The following is a 21799-nucleotide window of genomic DNA, read 5'->3' as shown; positions in this document are numbered from 1 at the left end:
TGTCTAATCTAATACAGCCTCACAAACAGGCAAAGCATAATCTTATTTTCTAAATTATGATAACAACGTTCTCTCAGTGTGCAAGCAGGGACGTATCTACTCAGAAATCACAGCATACAGTGACCTCTCATTTGTACTTGCTCCAAAGGTCTATGTACTCAAACCCAGCTGCCTCGGATCCTGATGAAAACATAATCTGACATTATGTTTGTCCTTCTGGCACATAGTGTGCAAACACACTCGGGAACGCATGCAAAGTCCACTGCATGTGTGGGTGAGGGTAAATACAGATTCAGTGGTTTTGACTAAAAACAGATACACGGTCATTGAATCATGATTAATTCAGACACAGTTTAAAGTTTCCTATGATCACATGACCTACACTGACACAGAATACCATGTTTACCTGTCACTCCTCCCACCCCAGCATTATAAAAAAATAATAAAAATGCACAAAGATCACCAACCTTAAACGCAAATTTGCGGCTGATGTTATCCAACGGCTGGACTGCTCCAATCTTGAAGCTGAGAAGTGGAAGGCTGCCCAAGACCACTTCTTCCTTCTCGTCTGAATGGAATAAACATTGAAAAAGCAAAAGAAATAAGCATTAATACTAAAGTAAAAATAAAATACAACAAAAAATAAAAAGCATTTGTATTCCAACCTAGATTTCAAAAAGCTGATTCTAAAATTAAGTGATAATTCCGTCCCAAATCAGAAAAGTCCAACTTCCTGTCGTGTGCTGCTACACTGGTGATGACAGGCAGTGGTAATGAAAAAGCAGGTAAACTGCAGGTGAATCCCATAATAGATATCCATTTTTATCTCAGCGTAATGCTAATGAAACTGAAGCGAGCAGCAGCACGCAGCCTAGGAGAGAAGTGCTCAGGCTGGTTAAATAACGGAGTACATCATTAAATTTTCAGCATGAGCAGAAGCGAGGGCCGCAACGGAGATCCAGCGTTCACGTTCTCGATCTCCTGTACTGAGAGCTGCTGCCGGGGAAATGCAGTGAACCCACCCGCGCATGTGTTCTGACAATGCTCTGTGTGTGTGTGTGTGAATGAGAGACAGGGAGGGGTGGAGGGAAAGGAGGGGTGGAGCAGGTTGTGTTTGTGCTGTATAGAAGTGGGTAGAGCGAGAGAGAGAGAGAGAGAAACGATAGCTATCATCCCTCAGTGACTCAGTGCTGCAGGAATTCTGGCTCTCGACCAGCTGTACCTGCACTGAACAACCAATCAGAGCCTATTATTGTGTCAACAAAAGCCTAGACAAAAACAATCCTGTATAAGAAACATTTATTGACATGGAAACCTATTTCTTTTTTCCCCACAACAAAATATGCTTGAAAACACAATGAAATGAACATTGCATAAAGGAAGGTAATAAAAAGCACAATCTAAACCTGTCTGTCAGGGCTGTAATCAGTACAGACATTGACAAGGAATGTCACTCCCAATATTGAGATGTGTGGTCGACAGATATGCGTTTTAAATGGCTGATTCTTAATCTAATATGGTTAGTCACCCAATCCTAGAAATGTGGTTACAGACTAGCTGTCTGCATAAAGTCTAATCTTACAATGCTTATTCATCCACTGCTAAAATGTAGCATTTTCATTTCCAGTAAAAAATTTTAAACAAGATCAATCTGCCAGACAAGTAAAATTACATAAAATGATTAGGCATGCTTTAGGAAATTAATCTAGAGTTAACTTTATTTATTTTTACTTACCCTGTAAATAATAAAATAAACCAGAAACATTCTTAAAGACATATTGCTGGGGAAGTCGTGGCCTAATGGTTAGAGAGTCGGACTCGTAATCCAAAGGTTGCGGGTTCGAGTCTCGGGCCGGCAGGGATTGTAGGTGGGGGGAGTGAATGTCCAGCGCTCTCTCCACTCTCAATACCACGACTGAGGTGCCCTTGAGCAAGACACCGAACCCCCAACTGCTCCCCGGGCGCCGCAGCATAAATGGCTGCCCACTGCTCTGGGTGTGTGTTCACGGTGTGTGTGTGTTCACTGCTGTGTGTGCGTGTGTTCACTGCTGTGTGTGTGCACGATGGATGGGTTTAAATGCAGAGCACGAATTCCGAGTATGGGTCACCATACTTGGCAGTATGTCACTTCACTTGAAGTATTTTGCTCAATTAATTTAATACAATTAAATTATATTTAATCTTTTAAAAGATTGTCTTCACTGGAAAACAGGGTAAAAATACAGATTTTTTTCTTAATATGAACTGTGCCCAAGCTTTTACATATTTTCTTTAATAGGTTATTTTACAGAAGAACTGTTGCATAAAATACAGGCTGACACAATCACATGCACTCCATAAAAAAAGGTACATGTCAATACAAAAGCTGAGGCCATTCTAAACCCAGCACACAGAAGAACCTTACATGTATTTTATATTATTATATATTTTATTATTTTATAACGTAGCCCTTGACCAAAGATGCGGCCACATTTACCGCTGTTCATCAGCTTTTTGTATGCAAAATCCAGTCATTTTAATAAGAATCCCCACGATCTTGCAGATTTCGCAACGGCTTCAAGTTGGCATTTCATTAATGTGACTGCCCCCTAAGACTGGTTGTAGAGGGAAGCTAGATCTGTTACTGAGAAACCTATTTATGTCAGCATACACTGCTAATCATAACCCAGAATCTATTTTCACATTTAACAATCATTTCATCTAAGTTTCTTTTTTTTTCCTGTTACCCTCTCTTCCTCGTACTTGGCATACGGCTCTGATATCTGCAGCGACGACAACAGCGGGCCATTTTTCATCGTCTCCCTGTGTTCAGAATACCAATTGAGGCATTAAATTGCTCTGTCAAACATTCTCAAACTCTTTTGCACAGCACAGTTGGGTAGATGGATCTGGGGTGATAAGAGGACGTAGGGTGTTGTGCCTCCAAACACAGCGCCGTCGCCAAGATATTAAGGGCAGCTGTGGAGATGTATGGGATACAGTCAGCCATGGAGTGTTGCTGATTGTCATTTTTAAATGACCCTCTCATCCCAGTGAGCCATTCAATCGATGAAGGAAAGAAACTTCCTGGTGTTCCTGGAGTGTGTTTGTTATGCCACTAACTGTGACTCCTATTAATATTATAATGTTTTTCAGCTGTATGCACTTACATTTTTGAATGTACAATAATATTTGTGTACAGTAGTTGCAAAATGCATTACAGTACAAATGGGATTACATTATGTTTGTTGGGATACTCAAACCTGTACAATATTTTGACTTGTTAGCACTTTTTCTGATTTAAACAGCATTGAGGTAAAAAACAGGAATAGTTCAATTCTATAAATAGTTCTAAGTTCTATAAATTGAAACCAATGCATTTCATTGCTCACTACAAAAGGCAAGGGAGAAGTGCTTTTAAAATAGATTTTCATAGTTTGTTTTTAGCACGTTGCTAAACTAACATGACACTAATAAGCATTACAATTACTATAAAGAATAAGATTCTTTATACATTTGGGTAATAATAAGTATTCATAATCAGCGCTATTATTAATTTATCTCTGCTCATCCACCGTCTTGGATTATTTTTTTCAGGAAATTGAGGGCATCTGGAGTGCTGTATCAAAGCATATTGAATGCAAAGTTGACTGGAAGGAAGAAATTGGGTAGGAAAAGGTGCACAAGCAACAGGGATGACCGCAAGCTTGAGAATACTGTCAAGCAAAGCCGATTCAAACACTTGGGAGAGCTTCACAAGGAGTGGACTGAAGCTGGAGTCAGTGCATCAAGAGTCACCACGCTCAGACGTCTTCAGGAAAAGGGCTACCAAGCCACTTCTGAAACAGAAACAACGTCAGAAACATCTTACCTGGGCTAAGGAGAAAAAGAACTGGACTGTTGCTCAGTGGTCCAAAGTCCTCTTTTCAGATGAAAGTAAATTTTGCATTTCATTTGGAAATCAAGGTCTGGAGTCTGGAGGAAGACTGGAGAGGCACAGAATCAAAGCTGCTTGAAGTCCAGTGTGAAGTTTCCAAAGTCAGTGATGATTTGGGATACCGTGACGTCTGCTGGTGTTGGTCCGTTTTGTTTTATCAAGTCCAAAGTCAATGCAGCCGTCTTTCAGGAGATTTTAGAGCACTGTATGCTTCCATCTGCTGACAAGATTTATGGAGATGCTGATTTCATTTTCCAGCAGGACTTTAGCACCTGCCCACCGTGCCAAAAACACTTCCAAGTGGTTTGCTGAACATGATATTACTGTGCTTGATTGGCCAGCTAACATGCCTGACCTGAACCCCGTATGGAATCTATGGGATATTTTCAAGAGAAAGATGAGAAACAGTCGATCCAACAATCCAGACGAGCTGAAGGCTCAGTAGTGCCTCAGCAGTGCCACAGGCTGATCGCTTCCATGCCACACCTCACTGATGCTGGAATTCGTGCTAAAGGAGCCCCGACCAAGTATTGAGTGCAGAAATGAACATACTTTAAAGAACTTGAACTTTTCTGTTTTGCAAATCTTTTTTTTGATTGATCTTAGGAAATATTCTAATATTTTGAGATACTGATTTTTGACTTTCATGAGCTGTAAGCTCTAATCATCAAAATTAAAAAAAAAAAAAAAAACTTTTGAAGTGTTTTACTTTACACGTAATGAATCTAAAATATATGAAAGTTTCACTTTTTGAAATAAGTAAAAATAACTTTTTCACCATATTCTAATTTTCTGAGATGCACCTGTATATAGATACTTTACAGTACTGAAAGTTTATTATTGTTTTCTGTTGCTTTGTCTGCCACCTTGGATTTACTGCTTTTCATTAGGTGCCACAATGCATTTGGGACAATATTCTCTGTGAAGGATGTCAGGAGTGTTCCTATAAAGCTTTACAATGCTCCCTCCGAGCATGTGTTTTGATGTTGCTTTCAGAATATGAGCGTAATAGAGAAGCAGTGTGAAGTAATTAGCCAGAAAGACGTGGGTAAAGTCAACAGGGTTGAATCATGCAGCTGTAGCCCCGCAGGCCTTGCTTGCTGCACTCACCGATATAATTAAACCTGCTTTGCTGCACACCAAAAGCTTGATCCAGAGTAGACCTCCTCCTCAGGGTAGACACATGCACAGATGTTCTTCAAGTTTATGATTAAATTGCAGCCCGAGCTGGGAACATTTTATCATCTAATGTGATAGGGTAATGGAGCTCTAATGGCTCTCAAATTTACACAACAAATAAACATTAATGAGACCAATGAGAAAGGAGAATTTGCTCACATGATTAATCCTCAAACACACACTCATAACTGTGCCGTATCCACATACACATGTGTTGACAGCTTTATCCTCCATATGCTTTGAGGAAGAAAACAACAGCCTTTACACTTTTTTTTCTAAACCCAAACAAACCCCATGACACACGTATCTGAGCAGAGCTGGGAGGACGTCTACACTCCCTTCAGAAAACCTAAGATCAAATGCATGGGAGTCCTGCCAAAGGGAGAAGCTTGCATGAAGGCAGTAAGGTAATAGTTCAAAGAAGGAAGCGCCATGGCCTGTAACACAGGCCTGGAAGACTCCACATGGGAATGAGGAGGTCTTCAAGGAAAGGAGTGGTCTTCAAAGCATTTTGTTTGCTTAAAGATGTTTTAAAAACATCTTCAGTAGTGCAAGACGTGTTGGTCTAGTAGTACAGTTTTTGTTTGGCATGCAACTGGTTCAAAGAAATTGAAGTTCATCCAAAAATGATAATTATGACAATTTACTCACCATCATGTTGTTCTAAACCTCTAGGACTTGCTTTCTTTGTTTTTTTGTACCGACAGATGACAGAATGAAAAGTGAATAGGGTCCAAACCAACAATGGACCGAAATGACTAACATCATTTGGACAGAATTTATGAAAACATCTTTTGTGTTCCATGTGACACAAGAGTGAGTAAATTATGAATTTTAATTTTTGGGTGAACAATCCCATACACACTGACACAAGCAAAATGCACAAAACAACCAAGTAAATTGCACAAAAATGTGCCGATCATGATGCATTTTCATTGTGTGGTAAATTTGAAAACTATTTTTATATTCTACTGGAAAGCAAAAGCTTTTTGGCAACAAACATGCAACATTAACATTTTAAACAAGTTGTATTTAAAATCCATTTTGGTTCATAATCTGAAGGGGCATGTGCTTCGTTACTTCGTAACTGGCATGATGCTTCTGAACAAATACTAAAATGCTCAAAACCCAAGACAACCTCACTGTTTTGACATGGGTGATTGGCAGTCACAATCTCACAAAACAAGTTTGTCTGATACGGCATGCAAAGAGAACAGATATACAGGAACAAGAATCCCATCTCCGAAAACTGAGAACACACTAAAAACAACACCGATAGCAAGTGAAGAGTGAGTTTTACAGGAAGTCTGACATGTTTGGAGACGCTGAGAACACAGCTTCTCATATTTGTATTACCTCAGAGAGTATCACTGTCAACTATGGTCAGGTGCACACACACAAACACACAAAAATACAGTCAATGGATCTAAAACCAATACTACATGACTGAATAGTAGTGCCATCAATGTTGTTTGTTTTTTAAACAATGCACAATCAATGAACCTCTGACAAGAGTATTGTCATAAGATTACGTGACAAAAAACAAACAAACTTGTGATTACGTAACTTGATATGTTTTGATTTATAGTCTTCTAAATGATAGACTAGTTACACCTTCTTCAGCAAATATGAAGATAAATCACTGACTGATATTCCCAGATGGTGAAGTATGTGGATTTTAAATCACTAAAGGAAATGCAGTACAGAAAAGAGAACAAAGATAAAGTAACGTGTTCCTTTTTAGTAATGAGTAAATATATGAAGAAAGAAAGAAAGAAAGAAAGAAAGAAAGAAAGAAAGAAAGAAAGAAAGAAAGAAAGAAAGAAAGAAAGAAAGAAAGAAAGAAAGAAAGAAAAGAAAGAGCTAAAAATATTTTTCCCAAAGATAAATTTACAAACAAAATTTCTATAATTCCTATAGAATAAGGAGTAATTCACTCAAACATTTAAATGGTCATTTAATCATCCTCATTCCTTTCCAAAGACATGACAGAACATAACGTAGAGCATAACAGAAGAAAGAATGTTGTCATTCTTTTCCATGCCATTATAATGACTGGAAAAGGAAGCTCCAAGCTTTAAAAAAAAACATGCAAAAGTAGCGCAAAAGTATCATAATTTGGCCATTTGGAAATTTTTTTAAACAATTTTTTTTTTTTTGTGAGGTTTGTGGATTTTGTGCTTTAAAAAAAAACTACAGTATTTTAAAAATATACCTAATATTCTCTGAAAACAAGCTCTGTTACACAATTTGGTTTAAATGTATATAAGCCAATTACACATAAGAAAGATTTTACCTGAAAACAAGACATCATTATTTATTATTATTTTTTAGAGTGTGGAAGGAGGAAATTCATGCTAAGCAAGCTTGAAAGAAGAAGGGTGGAAAGGAATCCACTGAGAACCAGTGAACTATTGTGTTGCTGTCGATACTGACTGCGGCTGCAGGGAAGGGGGCAGGACATGTGCTGGACATGCATCATCCACACCTCATATGCTGACATGCCCAGTCTCATCTCTGAGAGCATGCTGTCTGCCAATGGAGTCTAAATTTATCCACAAGAGCGTAGGCGGGGCTTGGGTGACAGAGAGGTATGAAGTGTTTCAGTATCTTGCAAACCCAAACCCAAGGAATTCATCTCCTGTGGGAATTATTAGAAGGGTGATATCTAACAATAATATTCTGGACACCTTGCATTTTTTAATATTCTGGACACCTTGCATTTCCATTTTCACCTTCCCATCATGATATTTCCTGATGGCATTAACCATTACGGACCCTGCATCTTTTCAAATAAACAAAATTATAAAATGTAAAAAATGCTCATAAACATATTTTTGTTTGCTCATTATATTTTAGCATTTAGAGAAGAAATGAAGCATGGACATAATGTTGGTGTCCCTGAAATATAAACTAGGTCTCAAAGGGTTAAACCCCTCATCTGTGATTGAGAACAACATGAAGGAACATCTGGACAAAGCTGCATACCAACTATCTTAACACCCTCCTCTATCCCACAATGCCTCTGGATGATGATTCTCCATGCATGAGCTGTGACTGACCTTCACGGCTAGTCTAAAGGAGACGGTCATATATTCCCGTCACGCAGATCACAGACGCTGCTTTCTGAAAGCATGTGATGGATGTGTTTGGATATTGTTTGAACAATTCACTACTAATTTGCTTCACACTTAAAGGTGAAGTGTGTAATTTCCGCACCCAACTTAATTGCAAAAAATAAAAATGTCTTCCATTGGCCAGACAAACAGATAAACAGCGGAAAATTCCATCCAAAACTTACATGACAGGTTGAGCAAATGCTGCTATATCAAATCAGGGATACCTAAAGAAGCTGAATAATGTTTACAGAGCTATGTTTTACCATTTTCAGGGAATTCAGGGTTTATTAGAACTTACACTATAACTCAAGCACAAACTATTTTACGTAAACATTTAAAATGCTTTTAATCTTAACAATTTATTTTCTTAGATCTCTGACATTACACACTCCTTAGGAATTCAGCTACGCTTCATTGATTTTTTTCCAATAACAAGCTGAATACATATGCAAATTGAAATTGAAGTCATGTAACTATCCCAAAGCAAATCAATTGTAATTAATGTCTTGTCTATGCCTCGGTTAGAAGGCAACCACAAGTTGGGTGCTTCAGGTTTATGTACTGCAAAACTCATCAGCCTGTGCGGCTGTCAAGACAACATCACAGAGTTCATGAGAAATAACAGACATGACAAAGCAAACATGTCTAAACATGAAATCCTCTATTTTCAGCACTAAAAATAAACTACTGATGTGCAACTTAGCCCTTACAAAAAAAAAATATTTCAGTGGCTGTATCATGGTGCTTTCTAAGTATTCATATATACAGTATAGTACACTACATTCAAAAGTATGAATTATTACAAAGGCTACATTGTTTTTTATTTATAAAAACATTAATATTGTGAAATATTACAATTTCAAATAACTGTTTTCCAATTTCAGTGAATTTTAAAATGTAGTTTATTCCTGTGATGGCAAAGCTGAATTTTGATGTGCTGCTAAAGAAACACTTACTATTATTACTAATGTTAAAAACCATTGTGCTACTTAATATTTCTGTGGAACCATACATATTACAAATCTTTTGTAACATTAGCTATGTTTCCATCCAAAATGCGAATTTAACTTGTGCGCAAAACTGGAACATCGCATTAAACATTTGCGAATAAAGCACCGTTTTCAGTCCGCTGGTTAGTCAAGTTATCCTGTCCAATCGTGCAAAGTCACATGACTTTTTTGATGCGCATGGTGGAATTTACTCGGTAAATGTGTTTGCATCATAGCACATTACTTCTAAAAGGATAAAAAAGTTTATCCTATTCAATTGTGAGCAATGTTTTATGCGCATTTTTAGAATTTATGCGCATCTTGGTGTTTCCATCCAGCGTTTTTTATGTGATATTCCAAAAAGTGCATAAAAACAGGTGGATGGAAGCATAGCTAATGTCTTTATTCTCACTTTAAATCAATTTAATGCGTCCTTGCTGAATAAAAGTATATTGATCCCAAACTTTTGAACGGTATTGTAGTATTAACACATGGTTCTTCATAATACCACAGAACATTTTTCGTTGACACAGACACCAGGCTTCATCGAGGTTGTGTGTTTGTGCAAGACTGTCATTATAGATCTACTTTTATACTTCTCTTCTCCGCTATTGGCAGCACACAGCCGGTGCGCTGAAGTAATGCCATGGGGTAAATTCAAATGTTTTACAGAACAAACTGTTTTTGAAAAAAATAAACTTTTGAGCTCAGGGGTTCTCACTAAATGTTTAACCAAATTCATGACTTCCACACAAACCAGTATTTACAGATACAACCTACCTTTGTAGTAGAAAAGACATCGATCTGTCAGCACGAACCAGCGCTTGTTCCACTGTTTCATACCACTGCTTGCCTACATTACAGAAAATGAGAAGAAGAAAAAAAAAATAAATAAATAAATCAAGGCCTTGAAACTACATCTAAGTGCCTAGACTGTTCTGAAAGAGAGTGGCTTAAATGCGGATTATGGAATTATGGCTTTGGGCTGTGTGAGTGTTTTTGTTTGTGTAGATGATGGTGAGGTTTAAGGATGAGCAATAGTACCTGTTTGTGAAGCCAACCCTGTTGGGCCACCTCAGCATTGGGGTTGCGCCGCATGGAGTTGGAGCGCTTCCCAAACGTGGCGGCTCTCTTGGGTGTGCGTATGCCCTGGTGGGAGAGTCACGGAGGAGTGTTTACATAATAACACTAACAGTAAACACACACACACATTCTGGGTAACAGATGACAGAAGGAATGAATTACAGAGGACAGACATCCACCATAGCAAGACCAGTGTTGTTATTGTTAAAGCAATTTTTAATAGTTTTAGTTATTAATTAAAATCCAGCTGACAAAATAAAATTAGAAATGTTAGATGTTATTTCTAATTTAAAAATGAGAAATTTTGTTTTGGTAACTAACTGAAAAAGAATAAGCTTAAGTATAAACATCACTAAAACTGAAATAAAAATAATATAGAAATGGGTATAAAATATAATATAATAATATAATATATAAAAATAATAAAACAGGTCCATGAAATGATATTAACATACACAAAATATTTTTATTTTAAAATTCAGATTCAATAATAATTATAATAAAATAAATCAAAATATTACAGCATTTATTTGTTAAAGTTAATGTTAGCTGAGGTCCATTAAATAATATTAATGAATACAGGAGAAATATTTTATTTCAAAATGCATATTTAATAGTAATAAAAAATATTATTAATAACTATATTATTATTTTAAAAAATTATTACTACTACTAATTGCAATAAAATTAAAAATTAATAAATAATGTGTGTAGATGAACTCGTTTCTAGAAACCAGAAGCTGTACTGACCCGTGTGCAGTCCGGGGGCATCTCAGAAACCATGCTGAGATTGTTGGTGTTGCTGTTTGCTTCACTGACTTTGTTCACGGGCCCCCTGCCACCCGCGTTGCCGTTCATTTCTGAATCAGATCTCCTGTGAGCACACAAACAAAGCCATTGAGCCATCCCAGCTTCTGATACCGTAACAAACTTCTCATCTGCCTGCGTTCAATGCACCAAAGCAGAGAAATCATTTTCAAACCAATATACTGAGCTCAAACTGGTGAAAAACTGAGGCATTATGGGAAGGAAGCACATAGCTATTTTTATTACCAACTGGCACCGTCGCAAGGCCGCACCCCTGAGGTTGCAGTTTAAAAACAGGCCGATGGTTCACAAAGAATGTGATTGCAGTGGCGAAGAGAGAACGAAAGAGAAAGAGTTTGTTGGTGGATGCAAGCCTGCATTCCCAGCTCAATCATATTGATCTCCTTACTGGGACACCCAGGCCCTCTCCAACAGCCTTCGATCCACCGACCAGCAAGACAGATGAATTAACAATACCCTAGAGAAGCCCAGTGGCTAAAGCTTCCATCTTGGAAAGCTTGCTACCATACGCAGTTGTTTATAACCATACGCAAGTCATTATGAGTCTCTGAAGCAAAGAACATCACACAAACACATATGGAACGGAGCAAGAACGCACAGATCAAATGAGGACATAAAAACACAATCATTAGTGCAAAGTGGGAACACTCACACGACAATAACAATTACTACATTAGGACATGATACCCACATTAGAAACGTCTCTGTGCTAATTATCTATTCTTTATTTAGCCATCGCTACAAACAGCGGGTGTGTTTCATCAGCTTCCTGTGTTGTATCAGGAAATTAATCAAATTAAATCCTGGAAGGATCTCGGTTTAATGGCATTGCCCCTTATTAATGTGCTATTGGCTTTCGACTCAATATTACATCGATCTGGAGGAGAGTGAGATCTTGAGAAGTACTGTAAGTGCATTTTCTTTGTCCAGGAGGAATGTTTTAGCAAATTTATAGAGGAAATCAAGGAAATCCTGACATGTTTATCCTCCACATGTTATATGATGTAGTTCAAGACTAATTAATAAAATGCTTTTGGTGTAATTTATCCTGACAGTGCTGTTTGTTTGCATATATTTATGGTTTCACAAGTGTACAGTTACTGTACTGTATAGTGGCTATAATAGAAAACGTCAGACAAAACAGGGCTGGTCTGACAGGTAACTGTTTTTCTGTCTCCTCATGGGCGTTCACACTGACATTTGCAGCAACAAAGAGACGGAAGTCAGTTGATGATTTCCACCGACATGAATGACAGTGACTGTTGGGAACACCACGTTTTTAGCAACAAGTAAACTAATTCCTTGTCCAAATAAAATTGCGTTTCATGCTGAATTCTCAGCAGCCATTACTCCAGTTTTCAGAGTCACACGATCTTTCAGAAATTATTCTAATATGCTGATTTGTTGCTCAAGAAAAAAAATAATTATATCAATGTTGAAGACAGTTGTGCTTAAGGTTTTCGTGGAAACTGTAACTTTTTTTCAGGATTTTTCTGCTGAATATAAAAAGGTCAAAAGAACAGCTTTTATTAGAAACTGAATTTTTCTGTAACAAATGTAAAAGTCTTGTGTTTTTCAGTGACTTTTGATCAGTTTAATATGTCACTGCTAAATTGAACTATTCATTTATTACACAAGCAAATCACTCGTCTTAAAAATGGGCACTGCAGTGTGTTAAAAAAAAAATCATCTACACTGACTAAAATGATTACAGATCATGAACCCTTTGGACTAAAGGCATGCACTTTTAAAAATAAAGGATGTTTTTGCAGTGATGCCATAGAAGTACCATTTTAGGTTTCTTAAAGGAAACTTTCAGTCAACGGTTCATAAAAGAACAGTTTTTTCTTAGTGGGAAAAACATTTTAGAATCTGAAGAACCCTTTTCCACTATAAAGAACCTTTTGTGGAATGAAAAGCTTCCACTGATGTTAAAGGTTCTTCATGGAACCAACAATGCCTGTAAAGAACATTAATTACATACATTTTTAGGAGTATAATTGTAGTCAATTTTGAAGGAAGACCCTTGGTAAGCTTGTTTTCAGAAATAATCAAGCATGTATCCAGGCTGAAATGCTTTTTATGATAAGCTCTTATTCAACATGTCACAGATTTAGCAAAGGCAGTATAATAGTAGCATTTAGAAAAGAATAAACAAAAGATCACTCACAGCAAGGGTTTCAAAGGTCCGTTCTCTTCCAGGTGTGTCTGTGTCTGGATCACTTGCTGGTGTCCAGCTGTTCCGTTAGGGTCATTTTGACTGAAAATAAAATAAAAGCCACTTAGGATTTCACTGACATTTCGTTTCAATACAGCCACAACAGTCTTTTTTTTAAAAACTGTGTCTGGAAGAATATCAAGCCGACAGCAGCTGGAACTGATATTCCATTTGTTTAAGATGCTCCACAACTCGTTCTTCGTGGCTTCAACCCTCTTTCACAGCAGACACATCCCTTCTTTATTAATAATTCAGCATTACAACATCAGATCCGATCAATACATGGCCACTTTCTTTGTAAGCCCATATGAAACAACTGCTGTGGAAATTAATGACTGTCATCCCTTGAAAGAGCATGTTAAGTGTGGACAGCTTTGCACTCAGTGCTAAAATATCAACAAGAACTGTTCAACAAGAACATGTCAGAGTTCATATACACCTATTATACTGACTGTATTCAGAGAAAACATATCTTTTGTCCATATACAACGCCTGAAGCCTGGACTTCAACTTCCTGTCACACTTTCTCTGACCTCGGCTCGTGTGTACTCCCTGTGGATTTACACTTGTAACTTGTCTCTCGGGTGTAAATCATACAAGTGTTTTCATTGCTGCGTGTCACTTTCCTGAAGCAAGCAAATATATTTTCTCTGTTTTCTGTGAGGGTTTGGTTAACCTGTTTAACCCAGAGATCTATGGATGCACAAACATCAAAACTAGCATTTAGAGGAGATCCAACCCATAAGGTATCATTTTAGTCATTTTACAGTTAGAGTAAATTGAAATTTAGACTTGTTTTGCTTCAGGATGCAGGTTTTGCTTTGGACTAGTGCAGTGTTGCTAACGTGAACTAAAACTAAACTATTAAAATTGTTTTTGTTAATTGAAATAAAGCTGAAATAAAATACAATTTAAATGAGATGAAGAAACGAAATAAAAAAGCTGGAAAATTATCAACAAACTAACTGAAAATAAAATAAGTTTATGTTGTAAAGTACAAAAATGACTAACACTAAAACTGAAATAAAAATAAAGTTAAATAGTAATATTTAAAAATTAATTAACTAAAAAAAAAACAAAAAAAACCCCATAAAATTACAAAAACTTAAAACAAAATGAAAATATACAAATAAAAGCTAATTCAACATATTAATTATAATTATAAAATGTACCAAAATAGCAAATGGTGACCCAACAGCACTAAAAATATATGAGAATGAGAACATGTCATGCATCCTATCCATACTGGCCTTGCACAGCGACATCAATTTATATAGTAAATGTTTTCTTCTTCCTTATAAAAGCCTATTTATTATGCTACTCTAATGATGCAGAATTATAGTATACGGCTAATTGCATTTTATTATTTGCATAGTTTAGCAATTAGTTGTCAAAGCAATTTGTTAGCAATTTGTTTTTAACAAAAAGTTGTCTTCAAGTCAAGGAAAATTGAAACAAGTGAAGACAATAAATATAATGCATTGTGAAATGTGAAATGAATTGTTCACATGACGATAATAATCAACCAGATAGAGTTAAATCCTTATTTAAACCAAATATGATTGCTAAGCTAACATGACCCAATGACCTCTATAAGGCTTTTCACACTATGCTTATCCTGGGGTTAAAACTTTATTTCTAACTTGATTCAAAGTTCTATATGTATACATTTACACAACTGGGAGATGTTTTTGTCCATAACAACATTAATTGCATTTTATCAGTTTATGCAGTTGCTAGCTACCATTTGAGCTACATGTCTATACTGTCAAGGTGCTAGCATGTTACAGAAATTAGTTAACAACCAACCCTAAACTAAACAATTCTTCCTGCATGAAATATTCATGTACAGTTGCATAAACATTCACGCTCTGTTAATTTCATTAACAGAGAAAAGGTTAAAAACCTAGCCAACAGTACTAGCAAATTTATGAGGCGAAAATTCCGAATGTGTACAAGTCACATACTTGTCCTTTTAAATATGCAAGTAAGAAACTTAACCCCTACGTTTACACATTTGAAATCTCAAATCCTGACTACTCCAAATCAATGTGTTACCCAAAGGCTAAAAAATGACCCTTCTTGGATCTCCTGTAAAGACACTAGACTTGAGGCCCTTATATTCATCTTGCTCACTTCAGTTTATTGTTATTCCTACATACAGCAGACTCACCTCTTCAGTGTATAAGTAGGCCATAGAAATGCACTCAAACAACATGCCAAATTCTTGGCATCAACACTTAAAGGGATAGTTCACCCAAAAATGAAAATTCTAATTCATACTTGAGGGTGAGTAAATGATGACAATTTTCATTTTTGGGTGAACTGTCCCTTTAAGGACAACACAAACAGAGCTCAAAGTCTGTGCAGTCTCTGTATACACAGACACACAACACACATGCGGCCTGATAGGTCGGGGACAAGAAACACAAGCCAAGAATACACTCATGCTGAGGGCATCTACCTCTTGACACCAAAAAGGTACACATAACAGAGCCCAGCGCTCCATAAAACACTAGAGGATAAATCTAGCACAACAGCCTAGCCACCGAAATCAGGTTGAAGTGTGTGAGCGCATGTGTGCATGCGCCGATGTGCTCTTGTAACTGATCGCGCTTGCTCGTGTGTAACCTATAAACCTACATAGAGGCACACAACATTCATCTGCTCATAAACATCGCTAATATGACCACTAATCAATGTTGGAGTCCTTAGCGAGCAAGAAATGATTTAACAGCATCGGAACAGAAAGCATATAAAGGAGTCCACACTGGAATCTAGGAAGGACACACGTGAGGCAACGCGAATAAACCTCAATATCTCATAAAGATAGTCCATGGGAAAGCCGGCACTGCATTGCAGTCCTGCCTGACCTCCAGCTCAGAGTTTCCCTTCACACCGCTGTCTGACTCGCTCCCAACATCCCACCTTACCTACCTCACTCGCCGGTCCGCGCGGAACTTCAGCATTTTCCCCCGGATCAATCATATAAGTCAGTGGGTTGAGGCCAGGTGGAGAGAAGAGCAGGTTTGTGATGCCGACAGCAGCAGGAGCTGTAGGGTGTTGGATACAATAATTGTTGTTCTCTTTTCTCTCCTTGAGCATGTGTGCTGTTGCCAGCCAGCTTCACACACTCTCTCTCTTTCTCCCTCACTGGCTCAACCTCTATATCTCATTCTGGCTCTCTTGCCTTCTAGATCTGCTCGGCTCAGCTTATTTGGTTACTGGTTTCGTCCGACTCTCTCTCTCTCTTCCTCACACACACGTGGGGCCTCCTATCACAGATCAGATTGAGATGTAGATGCTACCCCCCAAAGCCTAACCGAGGAGGAGTCATGACCAGAACTCCCCTGGGATGTCCATGACAGCTTTGACTGTGGTGAAGGGGAGTGGCTGAAGCAAAAAACAAAAGAAGTTACCCACTCAGGTATACGGCTTTGCATCTGCACCAGCCCCTTGTCAAACCTTACCCAGAAACGCACACATCACGCTCACACAGAAATAATTAGATCTGTATCTCACACAGAGACAAGCTCAGCATTAAAAGCACTAAGTCAGAGTCAGGCGTATTAAAATGTCATATATATTCATGTCAGATCGACTTTAATTATGTCTATGGACATATATCCGGCCATTTTCCCCGACTCTAATGACTCAGTCGTTTATCTTTGAGTAAGGGGTAACTGCAGAAAAACTATTTAATTGGAAATAAGGCAAGTCGCAATATTAATGTGAGAGACCCATAACCCCAAGCACTGAACTTTGGCTTGTAACTCGTCACAAATGATACTTTACACTCTCAATGCCAAAAAAACAACACAACACACACACACACAACTGTAGATTTACGGTGAGGGTGGGATTTGTGGCATATCATGTAGAGACCTTACCCTAGAAAGCAATCACCTAGAAACCATACAAAACACCTCAGAAGCTACCTATCAACAACCCAGCAGCCCCCAAGAACCTCCTAGCAACCCCCTGGAGACCTACCAATCACCCAAAACATGCTATCTACCAGCTAGCAACCCCCAAGAACACTCTGGCAACCCCTTGCAGTCACCCAGAACACCCTGAGAACCCCATATTTATCACCCAGCATTTATCCAAAACACCCAAGCATACACCTAGCAACCACCCAGAACACCCTATCAATCATCAAAATCCCTTAACAACCACCCAGCAACCCCCATTTGAACACTCCGGCAACCACCAGGAGACCCTAGGCATCATCCAGAACACAAAACACATAGCAACCCCATCACATTCCCATGGATAACCTGGCAACCACTAAGAAAACCCTAGTGACCTCTTTGACCCTAGCAACCTTCCAAAACATCCTACCAGGCATCTAGCTACTATTCATCACCCTAGCAACCACCTAGAACAACCTAGAAACCACTTTCCACCCTAGCAACCATCCAAAACATCCTAGCAGGCATCTAGCTACTATTCATCACCCTAGCAACCACCTAGAACAACCTAGAAATCACTTTCCACCCTAGCAACCATCCAAAACATCCTAGCAGGCATCTAGCTACTATTCATCACACTAGCAACCATCTAAAGCAACCTAAGGACCACTTTGCACCACAGCAACCATCTACAACATTCTAACAAGCATCTAGCACCTACCCATCACCCTAGCAACCACCTAGAACAACCTAGAAACCACTTTACACCCTAGCATCCATTCAAAACTTCCTAGCAGGCATCTAGCTAATCATCACCCTAGCAACCACCTTGAGTAACCTAATGACCACTTTCCACCCTAGCAACCATCCAAAACATCCTAGCAGACTATCCCTCACCCTAGCAAACACTCAGAACCCCCATTAACCATTAATCAACTATGTAGCAACCCCATCACATTCCCTTGGATACCCTAGCAACCACTAAGGACACCCTAGTGATCACTTTACACAGTGGCAACCACCCCCAGCACTCTAGAATTGCAGGGGTATAATTTTATACAGTCAAACACAACTTGAATAGTTATGTCACAGTATTGAAGTTAACCGTTTATGTGCAGAGTGATTAGCTGAGATAAACAGAGGCCTTAGTGACTGTGGAAAGATTATTATTTAATATCTCACCCACAGTGTACATCAAATGTGAACTAGATCAATAACAAATTAGCGGCATCTGCTGAGGTCAGTCTTACACTTTGCCTCAGCGAGGTGTTTCAGAGCTGTCAAATACATTGAAAACACACGGCAGTTGTCCCAGTTCTTCTATCCGTGGTCCTCAATTATAAGTCTTCTCACCAGATGGTCTCCGTACAGTGTCCCCCACTGTGGAGGGATATGACAGCGACACATATAAAGAGTAGGAAGCAGATTACCTGCATATTGATACCCCCTCCTCACCCTGGATTTCAAACCTTCATATTTATCTTTTGCTTTATTTAAACCATGAGCTATGAATATTTCAATTGAATATCTGAACTAACCCTATAGAAATCATTTATATTCCTGCTAATCCATATTGTGCTGTGAAAGACGCCATGATTCATTCCTCAGCCTTTATCCCTTCTTAAACCTTGAAGAGCATGCATTCATTCAACAGTAAGACAAAGAGCTGGTATATAATGTACTATATAAGCCTGTAATTTTTTATTTTTTTGCTTTACAGAACGGCAAGTGGCATGGTGAGTCTAAACAGCACTTCCATTTGCTAACAATTTACCTGCTGCGTTTGTGCTGTAAAAATAATATGCACACTCAAAGCGTCCTTTCGGTGAAGGAGTGAAGGTCAGCCAGAGAGCCAGTTTGTCATCTGTGCTTGCGGGACTCAAATGGTTCGTATATGAAGAGCATGAAGAGCAACCACTCAGAGATCATGTGGGAGTACCACAGACAATATGCGGTTTATGTTTTGTGCAGGGGTGAGGTTGTGATTATGGTTATGAATTATAATGTCTACTAGTTTAGACTGGCAAGATGGAAATCAAACTGAGTGCTATTTTTGTGAATTATAAATCATAAAAATCTTCGCTGTCAAAACTAGAATTTGAAAATGGAAAGGAAGGCAATACTGCGGGGTGAGATCCACTTTAAAATAAAGGATTTAAAATCAAGTTAAATGAAGACTCATTAAAAATAAGGAAACATTCTTAAATAATTAAAAAAATATGTCAATATTTATATTATTTGAAAATACTCAAAATATGGGATTTAAATTTTTTATTTTTTTTTTATTAAAAAGAAAGAATAGTTAAAATACAGAATTAAAATAAATATTAACATTATTTGAAATGTAACATTTACAATTAAAGTGAAAAAGGGTTTTCTAAAATATTTTTAAATACTTATGAATGTATTAAAACAAATATATAATGAATAATAAAATTTGTAATGAAATTCATTGCATTAAAAGACAAAAATGCAACGCAGAATGATCTCAGACGTTAAGACCTTACTGTATTTTAACTGTGTATGTCAGATTTGAGAATTTATTACAGATTTGTGTGCTTAAGACATTTAAAACACACCCAGCTACACGTTTGACAAGTTAACCCTGAACACTACTGCTGGTAATTCATGATGTCAGATCTACAGTGCTCCTGTAAAAGGATCCAGCGTGTTCTGGCTGCTGGTGTTCAGCTCACTGACAAGGTTTTCAGGTTTCAGCTGAGAGTAAAATCCAGCATTAGACCTGACAGTCTCTCGCACCCCTGCCATAGAGAGAGAAACGAGATGCATGGCACAGCTTCTCATCTCCCTGTCATATCATGAGACAGGTCTGGAAAAGCATTATTTACAGCAAAAAGGGAGAGCAGGGAACTTCCTAGAATCACACTGGCTCATGGACCTTCATTAAACCATATTGAGAGGAGCAATTATGCATCTGTGATGACATTCTCCAGCACGTTGTTAAAAAGATGCTAATTCGATGGAGGACTATGATGAATGGGATGCGTGTACGTGCCTGTGCATATAAAAGATGTGCATGCGTGTGTTTTCATTCTCTCTGTCATTGCTACGAGATGATGCAATCGTAAGCCCCTCCTCTGACCTCAGTACAGCCAAGATGGTGGTGGCGAGCAACATCACAATTGCCACATCACAGCGACCATATCCTCACCGCCAGCACGCTTGCCAGAGGATGAGTGGGAAGAAAGATGAGAGGGGGTTGGAGGGAAGATGGGAGGGAGGCATGGGGGATGAATAATTAGACTTGAGAGCTGCCTCCAATGAGCTTGCAGTGGCAGTATCGCACAGCGAACCACAAAGCCATGCGCTGAAACTTGATCATTGGCTGTTTTAAGATGCTCACAACAGCAACATTACCACGATAAAGATGGAGTGAATGGCTCCCTAATGTTTGTCTATAGACATCGAATATGTACATATACAAAACATATATAATGCATGACTTCATAGAGAAAACTAATTATAATAATGATATGGCATTGCTTTAAGTCACTCATGGTCATTTTAAACCATATTTGTTTTCTTGGCGATGTGAGAAAGAGAAATGTGGTGTTTCAGCTGTTTTCCAAGCAACAGCAATCCTGAGATCGCACAAGCATGTTCACACTCACATGCAACGACTCATCCCGCTTTGAGAACATCAGAGCCATTAATAGAGGTTTAAATACACACAGAAAAATACACAATCTTTGAAATATGTATGATGACAGAACATTTTTCACATGATTAAATAAGGGTAGATTATGTGCAAAAATATACATGATTTAACTTTGTAACTTTTTAATTCTTATTTTTGTTTAAGTAACAACTTACATTTCAAGATAATTAAAGCAAAACATTACAAAAACAAAAATACTATATTGTGAATTAAAATAATTTTCTTGTTATAAATATGCACTAACGATCAAAAGCTTGCAATTGGTAAGATTTTTTTAAATGCTTTTGAAAGTCTTTTATACTTACCAAGTTTATTTGCATAAAATACAGCAAAAACATTAATAGTGAGAAATATATTGTATTAAAATTTAATTGAACTTGAAGAAATTTTTTTATTCAAAACAGCTCTTATATAAGTTGAAAGGAACACGTTTTCTTTCAAGGTTGGGATATTAAAGCTTGGGGCTTTAGACAAAAAAATTAAAGTAAAAGGATGGGAAACTTAAGCAACTTTGTTCTAAGAGAGTTTCAATATTTCTAAAGGAAAACACAACAAATATTGTTTTCTGCACCAAAAAAAGTGTGGGTGATCCAAGAGCAGCTTATGAATTTGCTGCGAGTTGCTGTCCTCGGTGGGAGGCATCATGGGAACTGATACAGGGAGTTTCCCACTACTTCCCTTCATGTTCTTCAAAGCTAAGGTTACGTTTTCGAACTGCCAAGAGCTGCCTAAGGCTCCCTGTTTTCACTGAGAAAAGAGAAGAGAGCAAGAGAGAGGAAAGCAGCAGTAATAAAATAAAAGAGCAGAGTGGGGAAATTTACCTGTCTAATTAATGGAGTCTGCAGTGAGTATTGATTGTTAAGACTCACCCAAA

General features: G+C 37.9%; 1 protein-coding gene across 21 annotated transcripts in view; it reads right to left on the bottom strand.

The window, feature by feature from the left end:
• The window catches only part of LOC306855388 (pleckstrin homology domain-containing family A member 6-like), a 77501-nt gene that overhangs the window by 32371 nt on the left and 23331 nt on the right, over positions 1-21799 (bottom strand). For 19 of the 21 annotated variants that reach the window (XM_079394070.1, XM_079394082.1, XM_079394071.1 and 16 more), the window contains exons 2-6: positions 13285-13374; positions 11037-11160; positions 10248-10352; positions 9984-10056; positions 468-568 (exon numbers count right to left, since the gene is read on the bottom strand). In XM_079394070.1, coding sequence (XP_079250196.1) covers positions 468-568; positions 9984-10056; positions 10248-10352; positions 11037-11144 — 387 coding nt within the window. In that variant the 5' untranslated portion in view covers positions 11145-11160; positions 13285-13374. Of the gene's footprint in view, positions 1-467; positions 569-9983; positions 10057-10247; positions 10353-11036; positions 11161-13284; positions 13375-16269; positions 16527-21799 lie in introns of those variants that run through there. The other 2 variants (XM_079394078.1, XM_079394077.1) reach the window with 2 other exon arrangements.

The sequence above is a fragment of the Barbus barbus genome, assembly GCF_936440315.1.
Source record: "Barbus barbus genome assembly, chromosome: 35".
Lineage (NCBI taxonomy): Eukaryota > Metazoa > Chordata > Actinopteri > Cypriniformes > Cyprinidae > Barbus > Barbus barbus.
The sequence above is the reverse complement of the archived record's forward strand: the minus strand, read 5'-3'. Positions and strand labels throughout refer to the sequence as shown.